The following is a 26422-nucleotide window of genomic DNA, read 5'->3' on the forward strand; positions in this document are numbered from 1 at the left end:
TTGAGAAGCTTCCAGAGGTAGGTTTTGAGGCGCAGTGAGGACCAGAGCCCCGATAACAGGGATTGCTCTGGGTGGGGCCGAGAGGGCCCTTCTGCTTCTACCAAAGAGCGCAGACGGAGCCCGGGATGGCTGACCCCTGCCCCGTGGGGGTTGGGCCAGTGGCAAGCGATGCTACCCGTGTTGGTGTTGGTCCCCTGAGATCCTGAGCTCCTTGGAACCGGAGGGATGGGGAGCCCTGAGTCTCCCCAGAGACAGACGTGTTTTCTCGGGACGGGCAGGCAGGGCAGTGGGAGCAGCACGGTTAGCGACAAGGGACTGCCCCCCACCCCGGGGCTCGTCCCTCACCCTGGCCCTAAGTGCTCTTCCCAGGTGTGTCTCGTGAGGCGCTACGAGCCATCACTCTCCATCGTTTTATGGATAGGAAAACTGAGGGTCAGAGCAGGTGAGTGACTTGCCCAAGGTCACGCAACTTGTAAGGGCTCAAATTCAAACTTGAGTCTGTCTGATTCCAAACCGCTGCATCATTAACCCTTGCGCTAAACACTCTTCTAAGGCAAAGCTGACCAAAGCTGACTTTGCGGGGTGGGAATGGGGGCCGGCAGTCTATCCATCCTTCCATCTGTCTGTCTTTCCCTCCCTCTACCTCTGTAACCGTCCCTCCTTCCCTGTCTCTCTCTGTCCTTTCTTCCATCCACACAGCTGTCCCTTTCTCTGTCCATTCAGGGCTTAAACTGCCTGAATGTCGTCTAGTTAGACATCGGGCCCATAAAACGTATGTGTGCCTGATGTGGCCCCTGTCATGGTCCCCACTTGACTCTCTCCCGTGGCTCCTACCAACAAACTAAAACGCCTCCCCAGAGCTTGGTGAGAGGCCCAGTAAGGCCGGCCAGGGACTGTAGTAAACCGGAGAGCATGTTTAATCATTGCTGTAGGGGAAGGCGGGCCCGGGGCTGCCAAAGAAGCTTCGGTTGGTGGCTGCCCTTTCCTTCCCACAGAGCACTGAGAGCATCTCTCCGTGGCAGGAAATACACCCGCACGCCTCATGGCTCATCAGGGCTGCATCCTACTTCACATCCCTGCTCCCTCCAGTGGCGAGCCTAGCCGCAGGTTAAGGGGCTGGCTTTAGTGTCTGCCAGGTACTGGCTATGTGACCTCTGGCAAGCTCCCTAGCTACCTTGAACCTCAGTTTCTGCGTCTGCAAAATGGGGACAGTGTACACGCATCTTGCAGAGCTGTGTGGGATTCAACGAGCTGATACCGCGGAGTGGCAGGCGCAGGACCTGGCACAAGCTAGGTGCTCCGTCAGGGCCGGCGTCTCTGACCTGCCCGGTCCAGGAGGAGGAGCACAGCTGCCCCACACCCCTCATCACCTCGGAGGCTTCTCTTAAACCTCGGCTTGAGATTCAGGACAGTGGCCTTTTTCACAAGCCATCACCTCAGCCTGGGCTCGTGGGAGCCAAGCAGCCTCCTGCAATGTTTTCCTCTGCCTTGGCCCACCAGAGTTGAGGATGTCCGCTGGTCAGCGACTGGGTCCCACTGGCATGGGGGTGGGTCTCCTGGGCAGTGGGAGCCCTAGGGTCGGGCAGGGGTGAGGCCTAGCCTCTGACAGTGGCTACATTGGGGGAACGCAGCCCAGAGACCCCAGTCAGCTCCCAGGAGGAGCAAGAGGCTGCCCAGATTCACTCCTAGGACGTGTGGAGGCTGGGCTCAGGCCCTTGGCCCTGATGCTGGCGACAGTAAAAGAGACAGCTGCTCAGAAAAAAAAAAAGTAAAGAAAAGAAAAATGAGAGATAACAGGGATAGGGGTGGGGGGAGCTTATACAAGGAGACCCAGGAAGCTATCTGGGGGCTGGAGAGCAGGGGTGACATCTCAGCTGACACCCAGTGACTTTGGAACTAGGACTAAGGGGCAAGAAGGAGCCCAGCAGGACATCTGGCAGGAGAGTGGCTCCTGAGAGAGGCGCCTGAGAGTGGCCAGGGCCAGCTCACACCAGCCAGAGAGGCTGAGACCAGGAGCTGGGATTTCATTCCCCGGCAGTAGGGAGCCACAGAGGGCTCTAAGCCAGGCAACCGCACATGCTGTGAGTTACCTTCTTAGAAAATCAATGGGTTGTCATAGAAAAGAGACAGGAGGGGGTAAGAGCAGCTGCTGGACCCCCACTGGCTCAGGCTGGTCAGGGGCACCCGGGTCAGTGTGAGCAAGCTGACAGCCGCGGAAAGAACCCCTCCCCATTAGTATCCAGAGTACGCACGCTCACACTTCGTTTTCTGATTTTTATGACTCAGCTGTGAGGAGCAGAGCTCGAGTAAGGCTGCCTGTGGTCCGGCTGCCACTCACATCAGCTCCGTGTCCTTCCTCCCGTGCGCACGCCTGTAGGCAGAGTATCTTAATACGTTTATTTTAGAAACCCCCCCAACCATGTTCATTTCATAATTTAGAAAAAATAAAAACTTTATTTTTAATTTCTCTAAAAATGCCCCCATCACGGGAGCGGGGAAGCCAGCAGGCGGCACCTGGAAGCAGCGGGAGACAACAACTCAGTTGTCTCTGATGCTCCGAGCTCTGGGGACCGGGCTTGGGGAGGTTCGCCCCATCATCGACGGCCAGGCCGCTGCGCACCCCGACGCGTACACCAGGCTGCGGGGAGAGCAGGCAGGGGAACGGGGCTGATAAGCGGAGCCGGGCACTTATCGGCCCCCGCAGGAGGCCCAGGAGGTATCTGGAGGGCCAGGTGCCCAATCCACGCCGTGCCCTGCGCAGACACCCAGCCCCAGGGCGCTCTGGGCAGCTGCCCCTGTCATTCTGGCTGTGTTTGGATGGTCCCGGCCCAGGGGCTCCCAGTTTGGTGTTTCCATCTCTGGGGCACAAACACAAGTGGACTCAGCCACCAGGGCAGGGACTGCAGAGGGCTACACGCCCAAGCTGGCTGTAGGGTGAGGACGTGAAAGAATGGGGCGCGGGCCTCAGGCAGGGCGGTATGTGGCCTCCAGAGGCAGGATTCTTGGGTCCGTATCCTGCCTCTGCCATGCATCTGCCCTGGGGAAGTGGCGGCGTGCATCCGCCTTCCCAGCCTTGGTTTTCCCATCTGTGAACAGGGCACAGTTCACAGATGGGAACTGGGAACTGGGAACAGGCGGCTGGGAGAGTTCAGAGAAAGGAGAGACACAAAGCCATAGGAAGTGTTCAATCCCTGTCAGTTCTCATCAGTCCTGGGGCTCCAAGGACAACCCCCATTCCGGGGTGAGAGATGAAATCACGCTGGGGGTGGCTGTCTCATGGGACTGCAAACATGGGTCCATGTCCACAGGCAGGATGCTGAGAGGCAGGCAGCGGGGTTTATAGGAATTAGGGTGGGCTTCTCCCCTCCAGACTCCACAGTTTGCCCAGCTTCCCTGCGGGCGTGGGGGTTGGGGATTCCATGAGTGTCCCCCGCACGCTGTGCCTACCCCCCGCCACGCCTGCAGCGCGTGGCCTCCTTTCATCCTTGCCATGGCCCGGACAGGGTGGCCACGGTGATTACCCCACATGCAGGTGATGTAACCGTGACCCAGCCATCACCCCAGGACAGGCAGTGGTAAGGCAGCAGCAGAGATGGGGGAGCCCCAAGCAGCTGGCCCTTTGCGCCGCATGATAATGGCCCTGGGAGGAGGGGTGCAGGGCAGGGGGTACAGTGGGAGACCTGGCCAAGACGTTCCACCGTTCCACCGTAAGCTCCTAGAGGCCGCAGGCCAGCAACACGGCCCTGGGGCCAAGCACACCAACCTGAGCCTGGAGCAGCCATTTCCAACCACGTCACCTTGCCCCTCTGAGCCTCAGTCTTCCCTTCTGTAAAATGGGACTAGTAACCCACTCCTTGTGGGAGGGTTCTGGCAATGAGGAAACGAGCCAGCACACGGGAGAATATGGAACCATACCTCCGGGGAGTGCCAGACCAGGAACCCCACTCGAGGGCTCCCCATGTGAAAGCACTTTGGGTCTCAAGTCCCACTTGAGCCTGACATGCCCTAGGAGGACTGTTCACCAAACTCGAACACATCAGTGAGGAAGAAGTTCAGCTGTCACCCCTGAACCGCCCCCAGGGAGCCAGGGGACGAAGTTCCGCGAGCACTCCCAGCCTCAGTTTCCCCAGGTGTGAAATGGGCACAAAATGATAGACTTAGCTCCGCGGGCGGGCATGAAGGTGGAGTGAGGAAACACAGGCTGAGTCAGTGACAGTCTCCACAAATCCCCACGTGACCGTTATTCTCCTGGATGTACAGCGTTATTGCTGGAAGAGCCCGACACAAACTACGAGTTGTCTACCACCTCAGGGACATTCTGTTTTCTTCCTTAAAAACAGAAGGCTTCCTGTATCAGGGTAGCTCTACACCCAGACGAACACCTAGCCTCCCTCGCAGCTAGGGATGGTCAAGTGACTGAGTTCTGAACAGAAGAACATGCTATGCAACTTCTGGGAAGTCTCTGAGGGAAGTCTCGGCTTGAGGTACACCTTTCACGTTCCTCTTCTTCCTCTGGCTGCTTGGAACTTGGAAATGAGGGCTGGAGCTACCACAGCAATTCTGTACCATGAGACAGTCTTGAGAAAGGAAGCCGTGCACTGAAACAGTATAATGGGAAGTTAGAAGGAGCATGAGTTCCTGATGACTGTGAAGCTGTCATTGAAACTCTGGACTGCCTACTTCAGATTTTTTTTTTTTAAACATGGGGAAAACAACTTGTAGCTAACTAAGAAGCACTGTTATTTTCTGTTTTTCCATGTATGTCACTCAATCTAATTCTAAGTAATGCAGGCCCATTGAGACTATGTATGTCCAGAGTCTTGGTTGCAAGGGACAGAAGAACAAAATGAAACAGGCTTATGGAAAAGGGGGAATTTATTGCTCTTAGCAGAGAAAAGCCCAGGATCTAGCTTAAGGCATAGCTGGATCAAGGGGTTCCCAATGGTGTCACCAAGACCCTATTTCTTTTTAACTCCTCAGCTCTACTTGCCCTTATGCTGGCTTCCTTCTCAGGAACTGTCTCCATAAGCTCAAATCGTCCCTCCCCATCGTCCCCTCCCTCCCAGTAGCTCCAGACTTATCGGCTCCCAGCTTGGCTTCCCAGCAGAAAGAGCTTCCTTCCCCAGACGTTCTAGTAGAAGTCCAGGACCGACTCTCATTGACCCAAACTTCGTCACATGCCTATCCCTAGGAGCCAATCACTGGGGCCAGGGGAGTAGAACATGCTGATGGTCTGAGCTATGGAGCTGAGCTGGGGGCGGGGGTGGCCAGCTCCTCAAAGGAAAAACCAGAGCATGTTCGCTGAGGAAGGGGGTGGCACCTGCAGGTGCCCCTAGGGATCATCTCGTCTGTGCAAGCAACTGAGGACCAGAGAGGCCAGGGGCCAGGTGAGCCCCGGCCCCACTGCAAAGTATCATGGAGGTGACGTGTGGCCCCATACCCAGTCTGTCCCTTCGGGATTATAAGACCGGAGCAGGAGCAACAACCCAGCAGTCTCAGAGAAACCCTTTTCTCCTTCTCTCCTCTTTGGCCCTCAGTTTGCTCATCTGGAAAGTGGGATAATGAGGCTCCAACAAGTAAAGGAAGTGCCCCCCACCCCTGTAGCTGGAACCCCACCCAGCTCCTGTGGCAGCCACAGTCCCTGAAGTCCAGGAGGGCCTCTCCCCACTGCAGCATCCTCCCCTGGCGTCGTGCCCCTGCCGGCTTAGACACCTACTCACGAACCGGCAGAGGGTAGGGAGAGCCTCTGTGCACCTGTCTCCACCTGTGGAAAGGGGGGAAATGGGACCCGCCTGAAGGGCCCATGGGGAACAGGGAGCCGACAGATTTTCAGCACTGCCCAGGCCTGGGCACAGGGTGCATTGATCCCCATTGCGGGGTCTGCGATCATGCTTGGCTGGCTGGGCAGGTGCCCCACAAGCCACAGTTTGCTAGGGACACGACTCCAGGAAGCTCAGCACAGAGCAGGGATGTGCTGGGAGGGGACGGGAAGGGGGTATCATGGAGCCGATCGTCGCTGTGGGCCACTGGAGCTGCATCCCACAGGGGAACACGCACCCCAAGTTATCCCCCACCCCCAAGGGTGAGGGAGGGGGTGCTTGCCCAACCCCCACCCAGCTGTGTTTGGGGCCACTCCCAGGGGCTCACTCCCCCAAGGCCAGAGGACAAGAGCAGGGGGCCTAGCGGTGGCAGTCAGCAGCCTTTTGGTGAGCCAGGAGGACGTGGAGGGTCTGTGATGTCCTGTCTGCAGCCACAGCCCCAGACACTTCCCCACCCTTCCCTTTCTGCCTCCAGGGCAAACCTTCGCTCCCTTCTTCTCTCCGCCAGGCTGAGCAGGGCCTGCCCCTGGGAGACCTCAGCCAGCCCACCCCCGACCCTCCCACCGGCTACCCTTTGAGCCATGGGGCGTGGCTCACTGCCCACGTCCCTCCTCCCAGGTGGGTCCGACCTGTGAGTCCTTTCAAACCCTGGATGTTGCTGACACACTTAACGTGGACCCCAGACCGCGGCAGTGGCTCCGGGCTTGTGGGTGTACATGTGTGAGTGAATGTGTGCCTGTATACATGGGCACGGGGGAGTGTGCATGCCTGTATATACATGGGCGTGTGTGTGTCCCTGTGTAGCATATAGACGTCTGTGTGTGGGTGTGTGACTTGTGAGGTGCCTATCTATGTGTGCACATCTATGAGTGTGCATGTCTGTGTCGGTGTGTGTCTAGATATGTCTGTGGGGATCGGGGAGAAAAGGAGAAAGTGTGTATATGTGTGCATAAGCACTCGTGTGTGTGCACGTGTGTGTGTGCGTGCCTAGCCCTCTGGGTGTGTGGGACCAGGGATGATGGGACAGATGCAGATGAGGAAGGAGCTGGGGACCCTGGACCCCCTCCTTGAGCCCACACCCCCTAGGCTGGCTGTTAGGGACACAGGCTAAGGGGACAGAGAGACCTACCCTTGGAAGGCGGTTGCAACCCCTTTCTCGAAGAGGCAGAGGGAGGTGGAGGCAAGGCACACTCTCCCCGCTGGGCTGGGCAGGGCCAGGGCCCCTCCCTTCCAGGGCAGACCCCTTCCAGAATGTCCACCCCCAGGGTGACTGAGACCACTGGTGAACGGCGGTCAGTGCTGGGCCTGACCTAGAGCAGCGCAGTGGAGGTTAGCGGCTGGGGGATGGTCATTATTCATAGTCCCTGTGGCCGAGGCTGGTGGCCACGGTCACAGCCACCCAGGCTCCACCGTAGCCTGACCTGCCTTCCACTTGGAGCCAGCGACTTTGGAAACTCTCTCCCCGGTTTGCCACCATCCAGAACCCTCAGGCCTGGGACCCAGAGGGTGTTTTCAAGGCCCCGAGGCCTGTCCCAGAGGCTGCCACAAGCAGATAGCGACAGGAAATGGACTGGCAGCAAGTGGCCCTCCAGATAACCCTGACAGCACCCGCAAGCCCCTGCCGGGCCCCTAAGCCCTTATCAGCTGCAGCAAATGTCTCCCCTGAACTGGGAGCCCCACACTGACCTCCTTGACCCCTTGCCAGTGTTTGCAAACTAAGACCCAGCAGGCCGGGAGGCGGGGGGACAGGTCCGGGTCCCTGGTAAGAAAAGCCAACATGGCTGGCAGGACCTCACCCAGCTTGACCCTGGGAACCCTGACCCTTCCTTGACCAGAGGCCAGAGGTCCTGGGCCACAGAAAAAGGGGATTTGTAAATCTCCAAGTCAAAGTCACTGGAAAAGGCACAAGGAGATCCCTTGGGGACCCCCAGGGAAGGTGCAGAGAAGGCGGCCCCGAGTCCACCCCAAGCCCCCTCCCCACATCAGGGCGACCCCATCTCACTTCAAAGCCCAGGGCCGACCACGTAGAGTAGCGAGTGTGTCCTGGGGTCAGATCCAGCTCTGTGCAGGCGCTCGTCTCACCATACTTCCTTCTGCCCCAGTCCACGTGGACATTGCAGTCACTGGTCTCTGTCCCGCCCTCTGTTCCCCTGGCCCAGCCTCCCCCGGCTCAGGTCTGCCCTGCATGCTCCACCCTGAAGGGATGGTCCTAAAACCCCTGCAGAGGTCTCTGATCCTCCCTTATCATCAGCTGAATCAGGTTCAGAATGCTTGCAAGCTCCAGGTTCCCTGAACTCAAACTTCTGGGCTGAGAGCCGAAGGTGGGACTCAGCTGGTAGAAGCTAGAGGACGCCATAGCACGTGCAAAGGGCCTGAGATGGGCTGTGACTGGTGTGTCCAGCCAGCAGGGAGGAGGCTAGTCTGGGTCTCATAGTTCACAGTGATAACATTGGCTTTTCCTTCTAGGACCACCGGGAGCCACAGAGGGCTCTGAGCTGGGAGACGTGGTCTCACTTACGCTGAATTCTGATTAACGTATCATAATCCTAAATTCTGGTTGCACGTAGAGCATGGACTGTAGGAAGACAAGGACAGAAGCAGCAAAGGGGCCATGGGGAGGATCCAGGAAATAGTGTGGTACCTGGGTTGGGGGGCAGTTTAGCTGGCAGAAACTTCTGGACATGGAGACAAGTTAGATATAAAGGTGAGGGAGAGTTGAAAGGACCTGGATTCTCTGGCTCGCCAGAGAGGGAGGTGACGGAAGGAGATGGGGACAGATTGCATGTTATAGGGCCCAGCTCTGCTCTGCGGGGTCAGGGAATGATAAGCCTGGTGCCTGGCATGCACCTGGCCCCAAGTAGGCCAAACCCACGACTTCCAAGCCTTTGCTCCAACTGGCCCCCTCACCAGGGGCACCCATTCCATTTGCCCCTAAATCTCCAGGAATCCCTCCATTCCGTGCAGCCCAGCTGGGGCGTCTCCCCCCACCCCATCCCCACCAGGCTCAGGGGCTCCCCATTGACAACATCAATCAGACCACACTGTGCTAAGTTTGCTGGGCCGTCTGTGCACCACTATCCCTCCGCAGACTGCACGCCACAGCAGGACCATCCCTGGGTCCCCCAGCTTCCAGTTCCATCACTTCTCTAAACCCATCACCTGCCACTTTCTCCTCACTACCCCTTCTCCACAGCCACACTGGCCTCCTTGTTCCAAGGACCTACCCCAGGGCCTCTGCACTTGCTGCCATCTGCCTAGAACTGTCATTCTCCAACATCCTGCGATACCTCCTTCAAAATGCCAATCAGTATCCAAAATGACCCCATATGTATGTTTGTTAGGTCTCCCCCACGAGATTATAAACCCCAATGGGTAGCATCACGTCTGCTTTGTGACTCTCCCTAGTGCTTTACTTCTTTGCCAGGTACATTTCTTAAATTGAATGAATGAGTGAATTAATCTCCTCTCCAGACTTAACACCTCCGTGAGTCCCCCGTGATTTCTCCAGCATGGAGCTGTGGCTCTAGCGGAGTTCTGTGAAATGCCAGGACTACCTCTGGCCTGGGCCCCCTCAGCCGCACGCCGAGACTTCCCTTCCTGCGACCTTGCACCCTGCCTACCAGCACCCATTGGGCAGCTGGCGGACACCTGTGCTGTCCCCTCGGTAGCCATGACTCAGGGTCTTCTAGAAGCTCTGGCCCTTGTCTTGGGGAAGTGCCCCCCATTCCATGGGATACTGGGAGCCACCCATCACACTATGCCTTTCCCCGGCCCCAGCCACCGGTCCCAGGATGGAGCCCGGAGCATGTCACTGATGCTCGGCCCGTCAGCCCTCCCCTGCACTTGAAGCAGACTGTGGGGAAGCAGTGCCCAGGGTGGTGGGGGAGCAACTGCTCCTTCCCTACATCAGCGCGAAGGTGGGTGGCGATGAGGTGGGCAGCGGGTGCCCCATCACTCTGGATGCCCCTAGGCTGGTGCGGGGTAGGAGCTCAAGAAACAGCCAATTACAGCCTTCGGCTCCCCAGCCCTGACATGGGGTATGATCTTGACCTGAGAGCGACCGGCCCACGGTGACTGTGGCAGGGGACGGGGTTGGTGTCGAAGGCCCCCACTTCGAGAGAGAAATCACAGACCCACTTTTTCTTTAAAGAAAACAAGTTTTATTTTTATAATCAGAACATTCTAATAAAAATATTATTATAATATTAGCTACCTTTATTTTCTGGGCCTTGGCTCTGTACCAGGCGTGCCGTGAAGTGCTTGCCCACGTCGGTCAGCCCCCCGAGGCCTCCCACTTCCCTGAGGTAGGTCGGAAGGAATGCCCCCAGTGCCCCCGACTCTGCGGCCCGCCCTCCCCAGATGCCTCTGCCCATCTCCTCTGCCAGGCTGCCTCTTGGCTCACTCCCTCCCCTCCCCCTCTGAGCCAGGGGCCACCACACAGCCCAGGTATCCCACCTGGGAATTCCCCGATGGCCTGTCGGAAGGTCTCGCCTCCACCCTGAACTGCGCCCCCAAGGAAGGTGGGATGTGTCTCGGCTCAATCCCGCCACCCAGGCTGGTATACAGCAGGTAACAGCACGAGGGAGGGTGGATGGGCGAGGCTGTGGGGTTCTACACTCAGAGGCTCTTGCCACTCAAACCCCCCCTTGGCCAGCATCACCTTGGGCCCCACTCCCTCCCACCCTCTGAGGCCAAGGACGGGGACAAGCGCTGAGACGACTTGCTGTCGCCTAGTGAGACCGCCTGGAGACGCCCACCCTCCGAGGGGCTCTGTGCCCTCCAGCTGGCAGACGCCTTATCACACGGAAGTACTGTCACTGTGTCCTCGGGCGGGGCCAGCGACCCAAGTGAGTCTCTCAGAGTCAAAAATAGGTTCTGGATTCTTGGTGGTGGGAGTTCCGGATGAAAAAATAGACGGACATTCTGAAATCATCTTAGTAGCAAAACATCGACGGTAAGAAAAAGAGTTGCAGCTTCGACAAAAAGGACGTCGCCAGCGGCCCTGCTGCGGCCGGGAGACTGGGCAGGGGGCAGGCCGTGCTCTAGAAGATGTGAATTCCGGAGGCAGGTGTCCCCCTGCCCCTGCAGCTCAGGGCCCCATGGATGCACCTGCAGCGCACCCCCGCCCCCACACCCTTGGGCGGCGCTGGACTAAGGCATCTGGAGCGGGACACAGTGTCTGCGCAGCCTGCCGGCAAGCCGGTCCACAGGGGCGGCAGGTCCTGGCGGTGCTGGGGGGCGGGGAGGGGCGCAAGGCACAGGAGGAAGGGCGGCGGCGGGGCGAGATCCGGGGAGATGGGTCCCGGGTGCATCTCCGGACAGCGTTCGGTCAGCCCCGTCCCCCGAGGTCCTCCCTGAAGACACCGCGGGGCCTGGATCGAAGGAGACGCGGCCTCCAGTCCGGCTGGGCTCAGGCAGGCGTCCCACAGGGTCTCCGGAGGCCCCGTGTGGGGCTGCGTCCCGGAGCTGCCGGCCGGCGTGGGGGTGCGGGTCCGCGGCCCCCTCACTGCATCCGGTCGGGCTGCAGCTGTGGCGGCTGGTACTGCACAAAGGCGGCAGCGGGGGCCGCGGCCGACAGTGCCTGAGGCAGGGCGGCCGGGTAGCCGTAGCCCACGAAGCTGGCGGCCGTGGCGGGCGAGGCGGCGTACGGGTACTGGTCGAAGGTGGCCGGTGGGTACTGGGCATAGGCCGGGCTGGCTGGCGTGTACTCGATGTAGGGCGAGGACAGTGACGGGACAGGGGTGGCCGGGATCACCACACTGGGCTGCACGATGGCTTGCGGATAGATGTAGTGGGGGGTCAGCCTGTGGGGCCAAACACACAGGGTCAGGGCGAGGAGGCAGGGCTGGGGAGAGCTGGCTGCAGGGGGAGGCTGTGTTCCCCGACCCTGGTCTATTTCTTGTTTGTGAAACAGGTGCAGCCATAACCTACCTTCTCTGAACACACCAGATGGGCTCCTATTCCAGGGCCTTTGCACTGGCTGTTTCCACTGCCAGGCTGTTCCACTGCCTGCAACACACTTCCCCCGGCTATCCGCAGAGCTCTCCCTGCTCCGCGAGCTCTTCCCAGGCACCCCCAGCCCGACCCTCTGCTCCACACTCCTGCTATCCCCCATAGGGCCAGCTATGATTGGGGGTGGGTGGGCAGACTTAAAAATGATTGACAATTTTCAGACGATGACAGCAGAGCATCAAACCCGGTGTGGCCTTCTGAGCACAGGTCACTGTGTGATTGCCCAGGTCACACCCCAGCCCTCCATTTCCCCACTCATCGTCCCAACATCTGCAATCCGCCAAGTGACATCCTGCACGAACTACAGGCTCTCCCCCACTCTGTCACTGGCAGCCCAGGGCCGGGCCCAGAGCAGCTCAGCGAACATGTGCTGAGCTGCTCTGTGAGCGATGCAGTAAGGACATCGATGAAGATGAAGAGGACAAGGAGAGGCCTGGGAACAAGGCCACGAACCACCCCCAGTGCCCACGCCCTCACACGGTGACAGTCACACATGCCCTCAGGCTGCCCTTCATGGCATCGTCTTGTTTCACAACAGAGAACGGAGCTCAGGGCTTCAGTGACCTGCCCAGGGCCCCACAGCTGAGTGGACCACAGCAGCGTCTATGAGACGGGTGACAAACCAGAGGAGCCCGAGTGTCCCCTGCAGGGGAGAGAGCAGCAGCCAATGTCCCTCCAGAGCATGCCACACGTGGCGGCTGCGAGACCAGGGGCTTCGGCTCAGCCCCCCAAGGACAGAGACCAACGTGGTCTGTCCACGCCACAACAAGCCACGTCGGACACACGCCGGTGTGGATGACCCCTGAGCGCTTGCTGAGGGAAAGCTGTTAGACACACACGGTAGGGTCCCACTGACAGACAAGCTGCATGCGAGCAAAACCCAGGGGGAACATGGTCAAACCACCAGGGGCTTCACAAGGGGGTTGGGATGGCCAGTGAGGGCTGATGACAAAGCTCTGAGTTAGACGGGCCGGCCGCAGCACACGTCTGTGAATGCCTTTCACACCGGAAGAGGAGAGCTGTTGGGGGACCTGTCCTTACCAGCACAGCGCGGCTCCCAGAGGGACAAACCCTGAAGGAGGGTGAGCCACTGGCGAGGGGAGAGAGCCGGCTGGGCCCAGTGCCGGCAGGGCTGGGACGAGGACCAAGTGGGGACGGGCAGGGCACAGGGGATCTGGGAAGGAGTGGGCGTCGGGCCACACCTGTCCAGGCCCGAGGGGTCCCCAGCTCCAACCTCAGCACCCTTACTGCTACCATTTGCCCTCCTAGACGGCAGCGCTGCGGTGGTCACCGCAACAACATGCCCCTGCTGGTTACAGGCTGTCCCCCCCCGCCCCACACCCCAGCTGCTGCAGTGTTCACAAGGAGACCCGGGCAGCTTCCCCCAGGAACCCCACACTCTTGCTCGGGGCCAAAGCGCCCATTGCCCCCGCCCCAGGAGCCTCTGCCGACCGCCTCCGTCCTCCCCCACATAAACGAGAGCCTTGAACAGAGCCAGGCTTAGGCTCAAATCCTGCTCGGCACCCCAAGCAGCACAACGGCTTTCTCCCGTGTCTGCTCAGGACGGGGATACGGCAGTGAGCAGACCGCGCAGCCCCCGGACCCCTAGAGTTTGGATTCCAGGACGGGGACAGACACAAACAATCCAACCCATGAACCGGAGCAGGACTGTGGGGAGTGGTCAGGGAAGGCCTCCCGGAGGAGGGAGCAACTGCACTGAGCCCAGAGGACAAGACAGAGCTGGCCGCGGGGAAGACCTTTCCAGACAGAAACAGAAACAGGAACAGAAAGGAAAAAGAAGTATGTGCACTGGAGGACCAGGACAAGGGCGGCAGGCTGTCCCTTTGAGACCAGATCCCCAAAGCCCTCGGCCCTCCACGCCTCTGTCCCGCCCCAGCTGCATGCGCCCTGCGGTGTCTCCAATGTTCAAGGCCATCCCTACCTGGGCCTGTACCCGCCACTGCCTCCCCTGGAGCCCTCATCCCAGGGGTGTCTTCCTGACCCCGCCTGAGGCCGGCCCCACTCCCTCGCCTCCCCCGCGTCTCAGCTGAGCCATGGGGAGGGTTCTGCCCTGACGCCAAGCTCCGGAGAGTACCGGGCACACCGTGCTGCTCCAACGACCTGTGGGACCAGTGTCCCCGCTGAGAAACACAAGGGGCTCTGCGGTCGGGACGCCTCTCAGGAAAGGAGCCAACTGCAGACACGAGGAAGCGTGTCTTGGTGCAGCGCCCACTGGGACGTCCCTGGCCCCATCAGTGCCCCCATCCGGCTTCAGGAGCCTCAGGAACATTCCTGAACTGGCAGCTACGGAAGCATGAAGCCCAGAACTTCTCCAAACATGGGCAGGGATGCCCCTGCCTGAGACACCCAAATGTCTGATAAGAACGTGGATCCCCTGCAGACGGAGAAGTCAGAAAGGGTCTGGGAGTCTGCACTGGACACGCCCCCCAGGGATTCAGATACACACCCACACGCCAGACACACTGCCTAGACCCAGGCCGTGCTGTCCACAGCAGGACGCAGGGCTTTAAAAATCACAGGTTTGTGGCCATATCCCACCCCTACCCCCGGGTCCAGCCAGCGGAGGCAGTGGCCACACTTAACCAGGTTCTACACTCTCCCCTGCCAGGACCAGCCAGCGCCCATCCTTGCGGGCACAGGTCTCAGGCAGTGTGTATGGACAAGGCCAGGTGTCCTGGCCACCCCGGGGACACACCGACGTGGTGTGAGCCAGTATGTTTTAGGTCGGGGAGGAAGAGAGCCCCCCATTTGTGGACAAGTCAGGAGACGGCCCATCTGCAGCATTCACCTCCTTCCCTGGGGTGCCGCACGCCCCAGCCCTCTGCGACAAGCCTGAGATAACTTACAAAGCAGGAGCGTCACCCCATTCCCAGAGATGGACGGGGAGGCTCAGAGAGGCCCGGATGGCACCGTCACACGGCCAGGGAGCGGCAAAGCGGGGTCGGCCTCCTTGTCCATACACATTGCCTGAGACCTGTGCCCGCAAGGATGGGCGCTGGCTGGAGCCTGTGACCCTGGGCTCACCTTGGGGGCCAGCCCAGGTCTCCAGGAAGCCACCCAGATGGCAGATGGCAGATGGCAGGGCAGCCCCAGTCCACGACCCGGCAGCCCCCGGTGACTCTGTCCCTGCTGAGGAGCTCAGTGTATCCAGAGACTGGACCCTGGACAGGGGTGCACACCCCAGACTCAGATCCAGAGGAAAAGAATGGCGGCAGGTCCTGCTGCACAGTGGGGCCAGGAAAGATGACGGTGCTGGTTGAGTCGAGCAGAAGGGGCCGCAGAGTAACCCCCCACCCCCCTCCCAGGCGGGGAACGGTCCCCACGCAGTATCCCTCCTACACGTTGGCCCCACAGCTCTGCCTCTGGGGACTTAACAGAGGTTGGCCTCAGGGCCCGCTGTGAGACCCGGGACCCTCCACCAGAACACCGGATCTCAGCCCAGGCGACTCTGTCCCTCGAGGGACACCAGGCCATACCCAGAACATTTCTGTGGTCCCTCAGGTGGGTGGAGCCCAAGGAGGCCGCCGGCTCCCCACCAGGCACAGGACAGCCCAGCACAGAGAATGCTCTGGCATCACAGCTCCTCCCACGTGGAAAGAGCCTGCCAGACGAACTACAAAGCCAAGGGCAGATACAAGGCTCTTCGGTGCTTTCATGACCAGATGCCCTCGCCCGGGGCTGGGAAGGAAGCCAGGTGGGCATGGGGCAGAGCTGGGGGTGCACCCACACGTGGGCGAGCGACATACACGCACGCAGGGGACCCCTGGGCTCTCGGGTGAGAGAGAACACCCAGCCAAACCACCTGAGGACAGCCCCACACCCTCCCTGGGCCGGCATGTGGCAGCAGGGGGAGGCCGTGGCCCCAGGGCACTGGGGACAGGGTGGATGTGCCCAGCAGGTTCCTTGCTGCCCCCAATATTCCCCAGAGAGGTCAGGACACCGCCGGCCTCCACATTCCTGATCTGCAGGCCTCTGAAAAGGGCACGGGCCTCACAACACTCCGTGCTGACCGAGGCTGGCCCACCGGGCCTCTCCACTCTCCCTCTGCCACAGCCCTGTTCCACCCCATCCACCCAGCCTCCTCATTCCCACCCCCGGTCCCCGAATTCTCCCTATTCTCCATGCTAGCGCCCCCCCCAACCCCATCTCTCCAGGTTGAGCCTCCATCCACAACACAACGTGGCAGCAGTATCACAGTCCCCACCCCAAGCTGGTGGCCAGAGGATCATCTTAAAAACATCCAAGATACCAGGTCACCCCCAGGACCAGACCTCTCCTGTGACCTCCACACTGCCCAGAGCCAAACTGTTCCCCAACGGCTCCCCCACACAACCAGGCCTCAACTTCCCCCAACTTACCTCCACTCACTGTTCCCACTCCCACCAGACTCAAGGAGCGCCTCTACCACAGGACCTTCGCACCTGCTACTGCCTCTGCTTGCAGACATCTTCCCACAGCTCAAACTTCGCCTCCTCAGAGGCCTTCCCTGACCAACCCCCAAGGCCAATGCCAGCACACCCCACTCACCTCCAGTTTTATTTCCTTCTCACGACCTGAAACCTCCTGGTCATTTACTTTCTGTTCTCCTGTTTCCTCCACAAAAACAAAACCGAAGCCCTATGAGGGAAGGCGCTTGGGCTGACTGCTGGGTCCCAAGCACATAGCACATCATCTGTCAAGGGCTGAGGGCCCCAGGCAGGCCCCAGGACGGCTGGCACCCAGGTGGCAAAGGAGCCTCCCCCAAGGTTGCCAACGGTTTCCTGGGCCAGCAGTCGAAGCCGCTCCGAAGGTTCTAGAAGCAGCCCAGCCTGCAGCAGCTCTGCTCAGCCAGTCATAGGTGGGGGCCCTGGGGAGGCTGAACCTGCTGGCTTTGGTGTTTGCCAGGTGCCTGGCAGCCCCAGCACTGCCTCTGTGGGGATGGGACCGCCGTGAGGCTTCAGTGCTCTGCGCACCCCGGAGAGCTTGGCACCACCAGAGACCCACCCCCTCCCCGGGCTTGAGGGAGGGCAAGGAAGAGCCCCCAAGCCAGCCAAGGCACACGGAAGATCCTCTGTGTCCCAGCCACCCCAGCCCAGCCCCAGGAGAGCAGCCTCGGAGCCCTGGAGGGGGAACCAGGCCAGGCAGCAGCGTGGTCAGACCCGGGGTCAGAACCCAAAGGTCAGGTGACCCCAGCACCCATCAGGGTTCCTCCTGCCAGGTACCATGACGACCTGTGGGACTGGACTCTCGTGGCCTCAGTGCAGGCCACCGGGGAGCCGGGATGTTAGCCGGGACCCAAGGTGCCCGGGTTAACCACGCAGCACCCCCACTGACTTGGCCCAGTGGTCTAGATGCAAGAACCCTGACTTTGGATCTGTTTCCCCTTCTGTCAGCCAAGAGTGCCACTGAGCCCCAGAGCACCCAGTGGGTCCCTGGAGGTCCTTTAAGAAGGCAGAGGTCTCAGGGCTCTGAGCCGCAGGGCCTGCGAGCTCCCAGGCAGACAGGGTGCTGACATGGCCAAGGGCAGCCAGCACCCAGGGTCCAGACAACCAACCACAGTCTTCGCACACTCAGAGCAAAACTCAGCCAGAAGGAATCGCTGCAACCCTAGAGACTTCCATTTCTGAATGCAAAGCCATCCCCCAAAATAAAACAGGCAAATGAGCCCATTTCACTTTTTTCTGCTCCCTAGAGGTTTTGGCCCGCCGTGTTGGACACCGAGGCAGCTGCTGGGGGTGCGGTGTGAGGCTCTGGACGCAGGGAGGGGCCTCGAGCCGGGTGCCAGCACTGGCAGGAAACAGACCCCGCGCCCGGGAATCCCCGCAGGGGGACGTGAAGGCTCCCGGTGCTACCCGCCAGCAGGCAAGGGTGGGGGTAGCGGGCACAAGGCAGGTAAGATGTACGGTCGTGGGACGGCACCAGGCCTCGGCATGGCATCTCCACCCCAACATGTCCGAACCTCAATTCCCACTGTTTCCCCAAACCTTCCCCTACACCTGCCTCCCCTTCCCCAAGGTCGATACGACCTCCGCTTCTTCAGCGCAAAGCTCTGGAATCATCCCGGGCTCCTTTCACACATTCTTTAAAATGTACCCAGAATCCTGCAGCTGCTCACCATGCCGTCCGAGCCAGGAGCCACTATGGCCCTGCACGGGGACTGCCATGGGGACTGCCGTGGGGACGGCCAGAGCCTCCCTGCTGGCCTTGGCAGTGAGGGCCCACCCAGCAGCCAAAGGGATGCTCTTAAGACACGAGGCCTTCATCCACTGGGGCCCACCTCCATCCCACATCAGTCAGAGTAAAATCTAAACGCACCCCCGGGCCCCCCACTCCCCACTTCCTCCTGCTGCTCCTGCTGGCACCCCAGCCCAGCTGCTCTATCCCCACGGTGCCTCCTGCCACCTGGGCTCCCTGTGCACGCCCCTCTGCACCCCTCATGGGGCACGGCTCCCCCTTGTCCCCAGCCCTGGACTGCAGCAAAGGAAGCAAGCACCTATGGACCGACCCCGCTGAGTGAAAGCCCTCCAGCCTCCTCCTACCCCGTCACAGAGGCAGTGGGAGCCTGACGGCAGACGTCCCCCCACGACCCCGCAGAGCCCTCATCCCGCCCACATGGAGACAGGGAAGCTAAGGAAAAATCATGGCCCAAGGCGAGGCACACACGAGTCATGAAAACGCCTCCAGCCTCCTCGGCTGGGGCTCGGGTCTCCGCAGCAGGGAGCCTGGGAACACTCCCCTGTCCCCCCCACCCGCCCCAGGGCACACCCACGCAGTGCCCGGCAGAAGGCCCTCCCTGCCAAGGCAGTGGGCCGGAGAGAGGAGCTCCTCCTCCCAAGGAACCCCAGGGCCGCCCGGAGGCTGGTTTCTGTTACAGCCGCCGGGGACAAACAACAGGTGTGCACGGGCGGCCCACAGGGGAGGGCCACACGCCGGCCCACGCCTCGCTCTGGTGGGTGCCAAACAGGAAGCTTACAGTGTGGGGAGCAGGGCCACCCCAGGCACCCTGAAAGTAAAAACAAGCCGGGTGACGCCACAGCGGGCACCAGCTTCCTCCCAGCCCCCAAGGCCTCCGGCTCTGACCTCACTTCCTGCCGTGCCCCCCAAGATGGTGACCCTCCCCCCCACCCCCTGCAAGGCTCTGCCACTCACTCCCCCCCACGTGCCTTTATTTACTTTGGATTACGAAACAATAGTAGAACCCCAAGAAGCTGCAACAACGGACAGGGAGGTCCTGCGGGCCCTCCTCCAGTGTCCCCCAGGGGTGACGTCTACCACCACCCAGCGTGTTGCCAACACTAGGAGCCTGATGCCGGCTGGCGGCTCTTAGCTAAGCCGGAGGCCCTGGTCAGATGTCAGCCCTTTTTGTCATGTCTGTCCAGGACACTCTGTCACCAGCCCAGATGGCCCGCCCACCGTGACAAGCACCAGGCAGAACCACTCCCCACGAGGACCTCCCCCCAACCCAGGGTCGCTCCCCCAACACCACTGCCGAACCCTCACGGGCACGGTAGAGTCCTTAATGGTCTGGCGTCCCTGCAGGAAGGCGAGCACCCTGAGGCGGGGAACCGACTGTGTCTGTCTTCTGTCAAGTATTCTGGGCCCAGGGCCTGGCGTCCAGCACACTGAAGGCTTGACGAAGGAAGGACGGACTCTGAGCCCTGTGTGTGCCATGCTTCTGAGGACACGGCCATCTTACTGTCCATCCCCAGGCCTCCTCCCACCCTGGTGACCCGGGGACTGGGAACAGACCTCTCAGTGCGCACACGCCTGTGGCCTAGTGATGGCGAGGGCAGTGGGGGCCTCACAGGGGGACTGGACGCTCTCAAAGTCCAGGGCACACACCGTCTGAAGAGGATTCCATGACGGTCGTCAGTCCTGGGGTGTCTGGTTCTGGTTTGTCCAAGAGCTGCCCAGACGGAGGTGTAAGGGCCTCGTGGAAGGAAGGAGAGTGCTAGAGCCTCCCAGCCACACACAACGTGAGCTCAGGCAAGTTTCTCCCCGCCCAGCTCACCCAGCGCCTCCACAGGCAGCTAGGTCAGCAGGCCTTGTCAGGGCGCTGCCGCGAGATGGGTCCCTGAAAAATCCCAAATCTTTCTGCGTGGTACCTGCAATCTGGGCACCACCATGCGGACGGGGAGATGACCTCAAGCACACCCTGGGATCCCTGCCCCAGCACACAGCAACCCAGCTATCTGGGACCCGGGGCCTGGCCGCCGCCCACAATCCCCAGGCATGGAACGGGGCTTGTGGTCAAGGGGCGAAGACCACAGCAAGGCTCCCTTAACAACGGGGCGGGGGCTGTGCCCAGAGAAGCAGCTGGCTCTTCAAACGTAGCCCAAGGAGAGGCTCCGAGTGCAGCCAGGCCCGGGACAAATCTCAGATCCTGGCAGGCCTTGGGCCCAGGCCCGGACACACACCCTTTGACACCAGGAGGTCCCTTCCAGGGCAGACCCCAAACTGCCCCCGACATGTGCCCTCTTCAAACCGCTCCGAACTTTCCTGCCTGTGGGCTGCGGACTGTCCCACCCAGGCAGCGAAGAGACGCTCAGCTGGATGGCCTGTGGCCTTAGTCGCGTCCTCCCGTGATTAAGTCACTTGTCACCTGCCAACCTCAGGCCTTGACCCCTCAGTTACAGGACATGGGAGTGCCAGGAAGGTCCTGAAAGACCCCAATCTGCTTTAAAAAACGGAGGGCGGGGAAAAAAAGCTTAACACGTAAGAAGTTCCCGGGGTGACCTTCGGAGCTGACGTTTACAGCCCAGCAGGCAAAAGGCTCGTGTCGCAGCCTTGCCCGAAAGCGGGGCTGTGGGATCTTTGTAACTGTCTAAGCCGCAGGATCGGAGCCAGGAAGCCTGCGGGAAGTTTGGCCAGGCAGGAGAGGGGTTAACTGCTTTCAAAAGCCCGAGCTGCCCGTCTCCAGCTCCGGCTCCCACCGTGCCCTCGGCCAGCGGCAGGCCAGGCCTCCCTGCCAGCCCGCAGCGCCCACGGCTGAGTCAGGCCAGCGGCGCTCCCGCCCGATTGTTCTCGTTCGCAAAGACAAAAGACAAAAGGGACGCTGACGGCCCAACTCTCCCGACTGAGGGGCACTGTGGGGAGGCAGGGGGGACGGCTGACCCCGGGCAGCCCTGCCCCACCTCTCTGGGGACAGCACCCCTAGGGGCCCCTCCCACCACCCCGGAGCCCAGCAGGGCCTGGTGGGAGGGCGGCGTGACCCTGAGAGGCTTCGGTCCACCGGCCTCTGGAAACGAAGAGCTGGACGGTCCCCCTGACCCCTTGTCCCTGTTTGGGTCTCCGCCCCCTGGCAACCGGCAAATAGAGCTGGCGGCCTCCTCATTGTCACGGGTGTCAGATGCCAGCCAGAGATTCAGTTACCAAACACTGTCACCTGAAGTCAGGAACGCACAGTGGTAAAATCCATGCTGACCCCCGCTACCCTGGTGTGGATGGCATTCAAGGGGCCCTGAGAGGAAAGGCTGGGGCACCCTTCCCAGCCACCTGCCCCAGAGAGTAGCGGGGCAGACTGTGGGTTCGAAGCCAGACAGCCTGGTTTCAGATCGTGTCACTCAGGTCACCTTGGCAGACCATGAACCTCTGCCTCAGTTTCCTCATCGAGGAAGTGAGGATAACATCGGTTCCGACCTCAGAGGGCTGTCGTGAGGACAGGAGGGAGTGGGGGCCAGGGGCACAGAGCACCCAGCCCCAGGTGCTGGCACTGCGGGGAGGGCTTATCATTTCCATCCGGGAAACAACAGATGAGACACCATCACCGGCCGAATGGGCCCGGCTGGACCGTGCTGGAGCCAGGACTGGAACTCTGTAGGCTCCAGAGGCTGAGTCCTGACGGTTAGTGGAGCCTTAGAGCAGCTGTAATGGATCAGAAAAGAGCTTGAACTTGGGAGGGGAAGGCACTGCTTCGTCTGAAGCAGGACGGAGCCGCAGGTGCTCCCGGCCTGTGCCCTGAGCTTCGTGCACCCGGCCGCCCCCTCCGGCCCCGGTCCCAGCTGCGTGGGATGGACCTGGGGAACAGAGCCAAGGCTATGGAAATTGAAGAACGCCCTCCCCGTGGGACCTGAATCCCAAAGAGGAAGGACTAGGGTGATGGCAGGTGTCCCCAGATACCTTCCAAGATGGCTCCAGATGCTGATGAAGCAGATCCCAGGGCGAGAAGGAAACCCAGAACCACCTGCTCCCGGCCGCCCCCGGGCTTCCTCCCAGGGAAGAGACCGAGAGCCGAGCTCCCACACACGCCAATCCACGCCAGGCCACCACGCAGACACAGATGCTGCCCGTCTGCGCAAGCACCCCCAAGTCGCCCCCGAAGGGAGGTGACAGAGCAAGTCCTCGGCCATCTGTCTGACCCGCGCAGTCCACCCGAGCCCAGCTCCCACCCTTGCCCGGGAGCCGGGCCGCCCCTGAGCTTGGCCTTCCTAGGGCAGACGCAGACACACGCTCACACAATGTGAAGCGCAAAACCCAAGGCCGGGATCTGGTGTCTGAGAGCTTAGGAAGTGCTGACATCCTACAAGGGGCCACCTGTCTGGTAACGGCCCTCGCCACCCCCATCAACCTGCTCCCGGCCCTGGGGCACACGGCCGACATCAATCACGGGGCTGGGAAGGCACATCGCAGGGCAGGCTCCTTTGTGGCCCTGAAGCGTGTGTGCCCTTCCGCAACCAGCTGCCAGGACTCATTAGAAGTTCAAAAAAAAAAAAAAGTGAGGAGAGAGTGGGATGGGCCACACCAAAGCACGGCGGACAAAAAGGTCCACAGGCCGGGCCCCTTTGGGCTGGACATCTGGCCTGGGGCCTGTCTCACCTGCTGCGGCTCTCCTAGGCACCAGACCCTGGGAGGCAGAGACCTGCTGCCACCATCTGTCAGGCACCAGAGCAGGTCAGCAGGCCCCCTGAGGAGAGCCCAGCCGCCAGTCCCACAGAACCTGGGCCATGTTTCCAGAGTGCTCCTGTGCCCCCGCCGGGCCCAGCCGGAAGCTCTCCACCCACAGGACTCAGAGATGCTGCTACCGTCCCTGTTTCCCAGGGAGGAAACTGAGGCACAGATGGCCGTGTAAGCCACTGGAGGCCACACACCTAGCAAGGGGGGAGCCAGGACTGGAGACTAGGCTGGCAGGCTCCTGTGCCCACGCACTGTGGCCTCTGTCGGGGAGTGGGGAAGCACTCTCTGCCTTCTCTTAGTTCTCCCAGCCTACCACGCCCTGCCCGCCCTCAGAACACAATCCCGTTTCTGGGAATCAGAGAAAGTGTGGAGGCGAACAGCACAATCAACGCTGTGGGGCCAGCAGCCCTGGGGAGAAACACTCCCTTGGACCGAGGGGCGCCCGTGGCCTGCTCCGGGTGGTCTGCCACCCCACCCCCAGCCCTGCCCCCAGCAGCCACATCCACTCACCCATAAGTCCGCTGGATCAAGGTGGGGTGAAGCTGCTGCACACCAATGGCAAAGCCTAAAATGAGACAGCAGTCAGGGGCTCGGCCTCAGCCCAGGGAGCAGGAGCACACAGCTGTACCCCCACCAGCCCCAACAAAAGGGACCCATGATGGGCTTCCTCTACACTCCCAGGCCACCATCCCACCAAGCCCAAAGCGCCCTGCCCAAGCCAGACAGGGTGGCAGCAGCCTCTGGCGGTCCGTCCTCCCACTCTCCAGCCCCGGGAACCAACTTCCTCCCTTCCTCCAAGACAGCTGAGGACTGGGTGATGTGCCCTCCTCACCCTGCCCCACGCGTAGGGAGCCTCCCATGGCCCTAGACCAAGGTGTCCAGCTCCCAAGCTGGGGGAGGACGGCCTCGTGACGGTTCTGCAAGCACATGATAGCAGACAGCCACTCCTGGGGCAGGGCCGGGGAGGGGGGCCGTTTCCACCCCACAGATACCAACACTGAATATAGCAATCAAGACGAGCCAGGGAAGGAAAACACGGGCTCTCTCACCCGTCTGGAGGCTCCTCGGCTTGGCACCCAGATAGGCCAGGTTCACGTTGGCCTTGCGGCCGTCAATGTTGGGATTAGGGTCTTTGCAAGCTCTCTCAGCTGCTGCCCGGTCGGCCATGGTCACCTGGAGGAGCACAGACGTTTCAGGGGCTTCCCTTACTGGGTGGGAGGAGCAGAGAGCTCTGCTCCCGCAAGGGGCCCTCACTTCCCTCTGTGCAAGGGGGGGGCAGTGACCCAGAACCTCTGGCCCCATCCCCACTGGCCTCCCACCCTGGGGCCCTCCCACAGAGGCGCCCCTGGATTCCAGCTCCTCCCTCCAAGTTCATGTGCTGGGAAACCCAGCCTTCAAGGACAGAAAGGATGCCGAGGGGAAACAAGGCACCCTCCCCCGCCCCAGGGAAGGCAGCGGCCTCAGCCCTTTCTGCCTGCCTTTCCGTGGGGGGTGCGAGTGTCCCCATGGGAGAGGTTGGGGGATGCTACTTAGAAGGGAAGGAGGAGACAATTCTTCAGGCCGTTTTTTACTTAAACTGATGTTTCTTTGGGGCGGTTAAGGGAGCTTTTATAAAATACTGGGGAGGGGGTACTAAAGGCCTCCAAAGCGCCCTGAGGCGAAGCCTCGGCTTCTGCTTGCTTGTTGCTCCAGGAGGTCCTGGCAGCAGCCAACTGTCCCCAAAACCTCTCCGCAAACTCAGAAGTGCTAACTGAACACAACTGCTCTGCCTTTTAAACCGGGAGCGGGGTGGAGGAGGGAGCCGGGGCCAAAACCGGGAGCGGGGTGGAGGAGGGAGCCGGGGCCAGGTAGCGGCGGTGCGACCTGCAGGAGCGTGAACCTCCGCCCCCGAGCCCAGGAGGGGGCGGCAGGTGCCGGGGCGGCTGGGCGTACGCCCGCCGGTTGACTCATCGCCCCCGACGCGATAAGTGCGGGACGGGGTGCGCGCCCGGCCGCGGGGCCACTTACGAAGCCGTAGCCGCGGGACTTGCCCGTCTGACGGTCGGTGATGACCACGGCCTCCTCGATGTCCCCGAAGCCCTCGAAGTACTTCCTGAGCGAGGCGTCGGTGGTGTGGTAGGGCAGGCCGCCCACGAAGATCTTGGTGAACGTGGTGTCCTTCTGCGAGCCGTGCATGGCGCCGGGGGCGGCCGGGGGCCGCGGGAAGCCCGCGCTCGGAGCGCACGGCGCGGGCTGCAGCAGCATGGAGGGGGGGGGGGGCGCCCCGCCGCCTACAGACCCGGGCCGCGCGGCGCTGGGCTCATGGGCGGCGGCGGGGAGCGAGCAGGGTAGCACCGGCGCCGATCCAGCCGCGGGGCCCGTTCACTCGCGGGCCGCTCGCGCCGTGCACACCTCCCTGCGCTGCGCTGCGCTCTGGCCGGCGCTGCGGGCAATCTGCGCCCGGGCGCCCGCCCCCGGGCTTTGTAAGCGGCCCCGCCCCCAGCCGGCCGCGGCCCCGCCCCCCAGCCGCGGCCCCGCCCTGCCACGGGCGCGCAGGGGCCGCCGGGAAGCGTAGTCCCGGCCCCTCCCCGCCTCGCCCTGTGGGCCCGGGAAACCCTGGGGCGGGGCGGAGCGGGGCGGGGGAGGGGGCGGGGTCGCGGCCGGCCAACTCCACTGTCCTCTCCCCGAGAGGGGCGGTCCGCATACCGGCCGGATTCCCGCCACTGCCCTCGTGCAGTGAACTAGAGGGGAGCGATGATGAGCAACATGTTTATTGAGCCAACATTTATCTCAGGGCGAGGTAAGATACGGCAACATGTATTAGAAGGTGAAATGATTTGTGTTTTGTATGCAAATATGATTCATTCGACGAATCCTTTTCAGGGCCCCTCATGCAACAGGAACCCCAGGATGGGGCCGTATGGGTGCATGGAACATACACTCTAGCTCCACGGAGTTCTATGAATAAGGCAGGTCAACGTCAAAAATACAGTGTACCACCGGGAGGGACAGAAACCTGGCGTCTACCATCCAGGAGGGTCCAGAGTGATCACAGAGACCTCCGGAGGGTGTCTAGGCAGGGGAAGTTGTTCTGGCCTCGTCAAAAGTCCATCCGCAGCTGATATCACGGATTCCTCCCTCTATATGCGCGACCCTGGAGGAAACGCAAGCTCAGGGTGGTCCGGACCCTCCATCCCTGTCCCAGCCCCAGAAACAGGCCATGCCAGGGCCTCTGTGAGCTCCACACCAGGCAGGACTGGCTACAGAACTCGTTCAAACTCATTAGCAATTTCACATCAAACAGCAGAGCATTAAACTCTGCGTGGGACCTTTCTGAGTTCGGGGCGTTGAAGCTGGCCCGGGCATCAGCGCTCCCCGCTGGCGGGTCACAACTTCGGGCAGAGCAGGGCGCTGCTCCGGGCCTCCAAACCCCCGCACGGCCAGGGGCAGCTGTGCACACACTAGCGCCGCTGAGAACTGCTGCTCTAAGTGAGGTCACTTTGGGCGGAGCCTGTCGCCTCGGGGACAGTGGGACACAGGCCGGGGTCTGCTGGACTGGGAGTGGCACGGCCTGCCTTGTGCCCTAGTGTTTCAGGTGTTCATCCCGCACCTTCTCTGTCTAGGCTGTGTTCGACTCCAGACCAAGACTGTCTCAAGTCCGAGGTCCCCTGGCCCTGCTCTCCTTCCTTCCCTCAAACCTGTGCCTGAGCCTCCGCCGC

At 61.3% G+C, this 26422-nt stretch overlaps 1 protein-coding gene across 2 annotated transcripts; it reads right to left on the reverse strand.

The window, feature by feature from the left end:
* Window positions 1–2533: 2533 nt before the first annotated feature.
* RBM38 (RNA binding motif protein 38) lies at window positions 2534–25089 on the reverse strand. 2 transcript variants are annotated; one of them, XM_032878913.1, is made up of 4 exons: window positions 24732–25089; window positions 23774–23897; window positions 23235–23289; window positions 2534–2638 (listed from the first exon to the last, which is right to left on the reverse strand). In XM_032878913.1, the coding sequence occupies exons 1-4, from the start codon at window positions 24966–24968 to the stop codon at window positions 2539–2541; spliced, it is 516 nt and encodes a 171-aa protein (XP_032734804.1). In that variant the 5' UTR covers window positions 24969–25089; the 3' UTR covers window positions 2534–2538. The 2 variants fall into 2 exon arrangements, with proteins under 2 accessions (XP_032734804.1, XP_032734803.1); XM_032878912.1 differs by lacking the exon at window positions 2534–2638 and adding an exon at window positions 11086–11623 and having other exon boundaries at window positions 24732–25088.
* Window positions 25090–26422: the final 1333 nt, after the last annotated feature.

The sequence above is a fragment of the Lontra canadensis genome, unplaced genomic scaffold (genome assembly GCF_010015895.1).
Source record: "Lontra canadensis isolate GAN:19392208 unplaced genomic scaffold, GSC_riverotter_1.0 scaffold65, whole genome shotgun sequence".
In the NCBI taxonomy this organism is placed as follows: Eukaryota; Metazoa; Chordata; class Mammalia; order Carnivora; family Mustelidae; genus Lontra; species Lontra canadensis.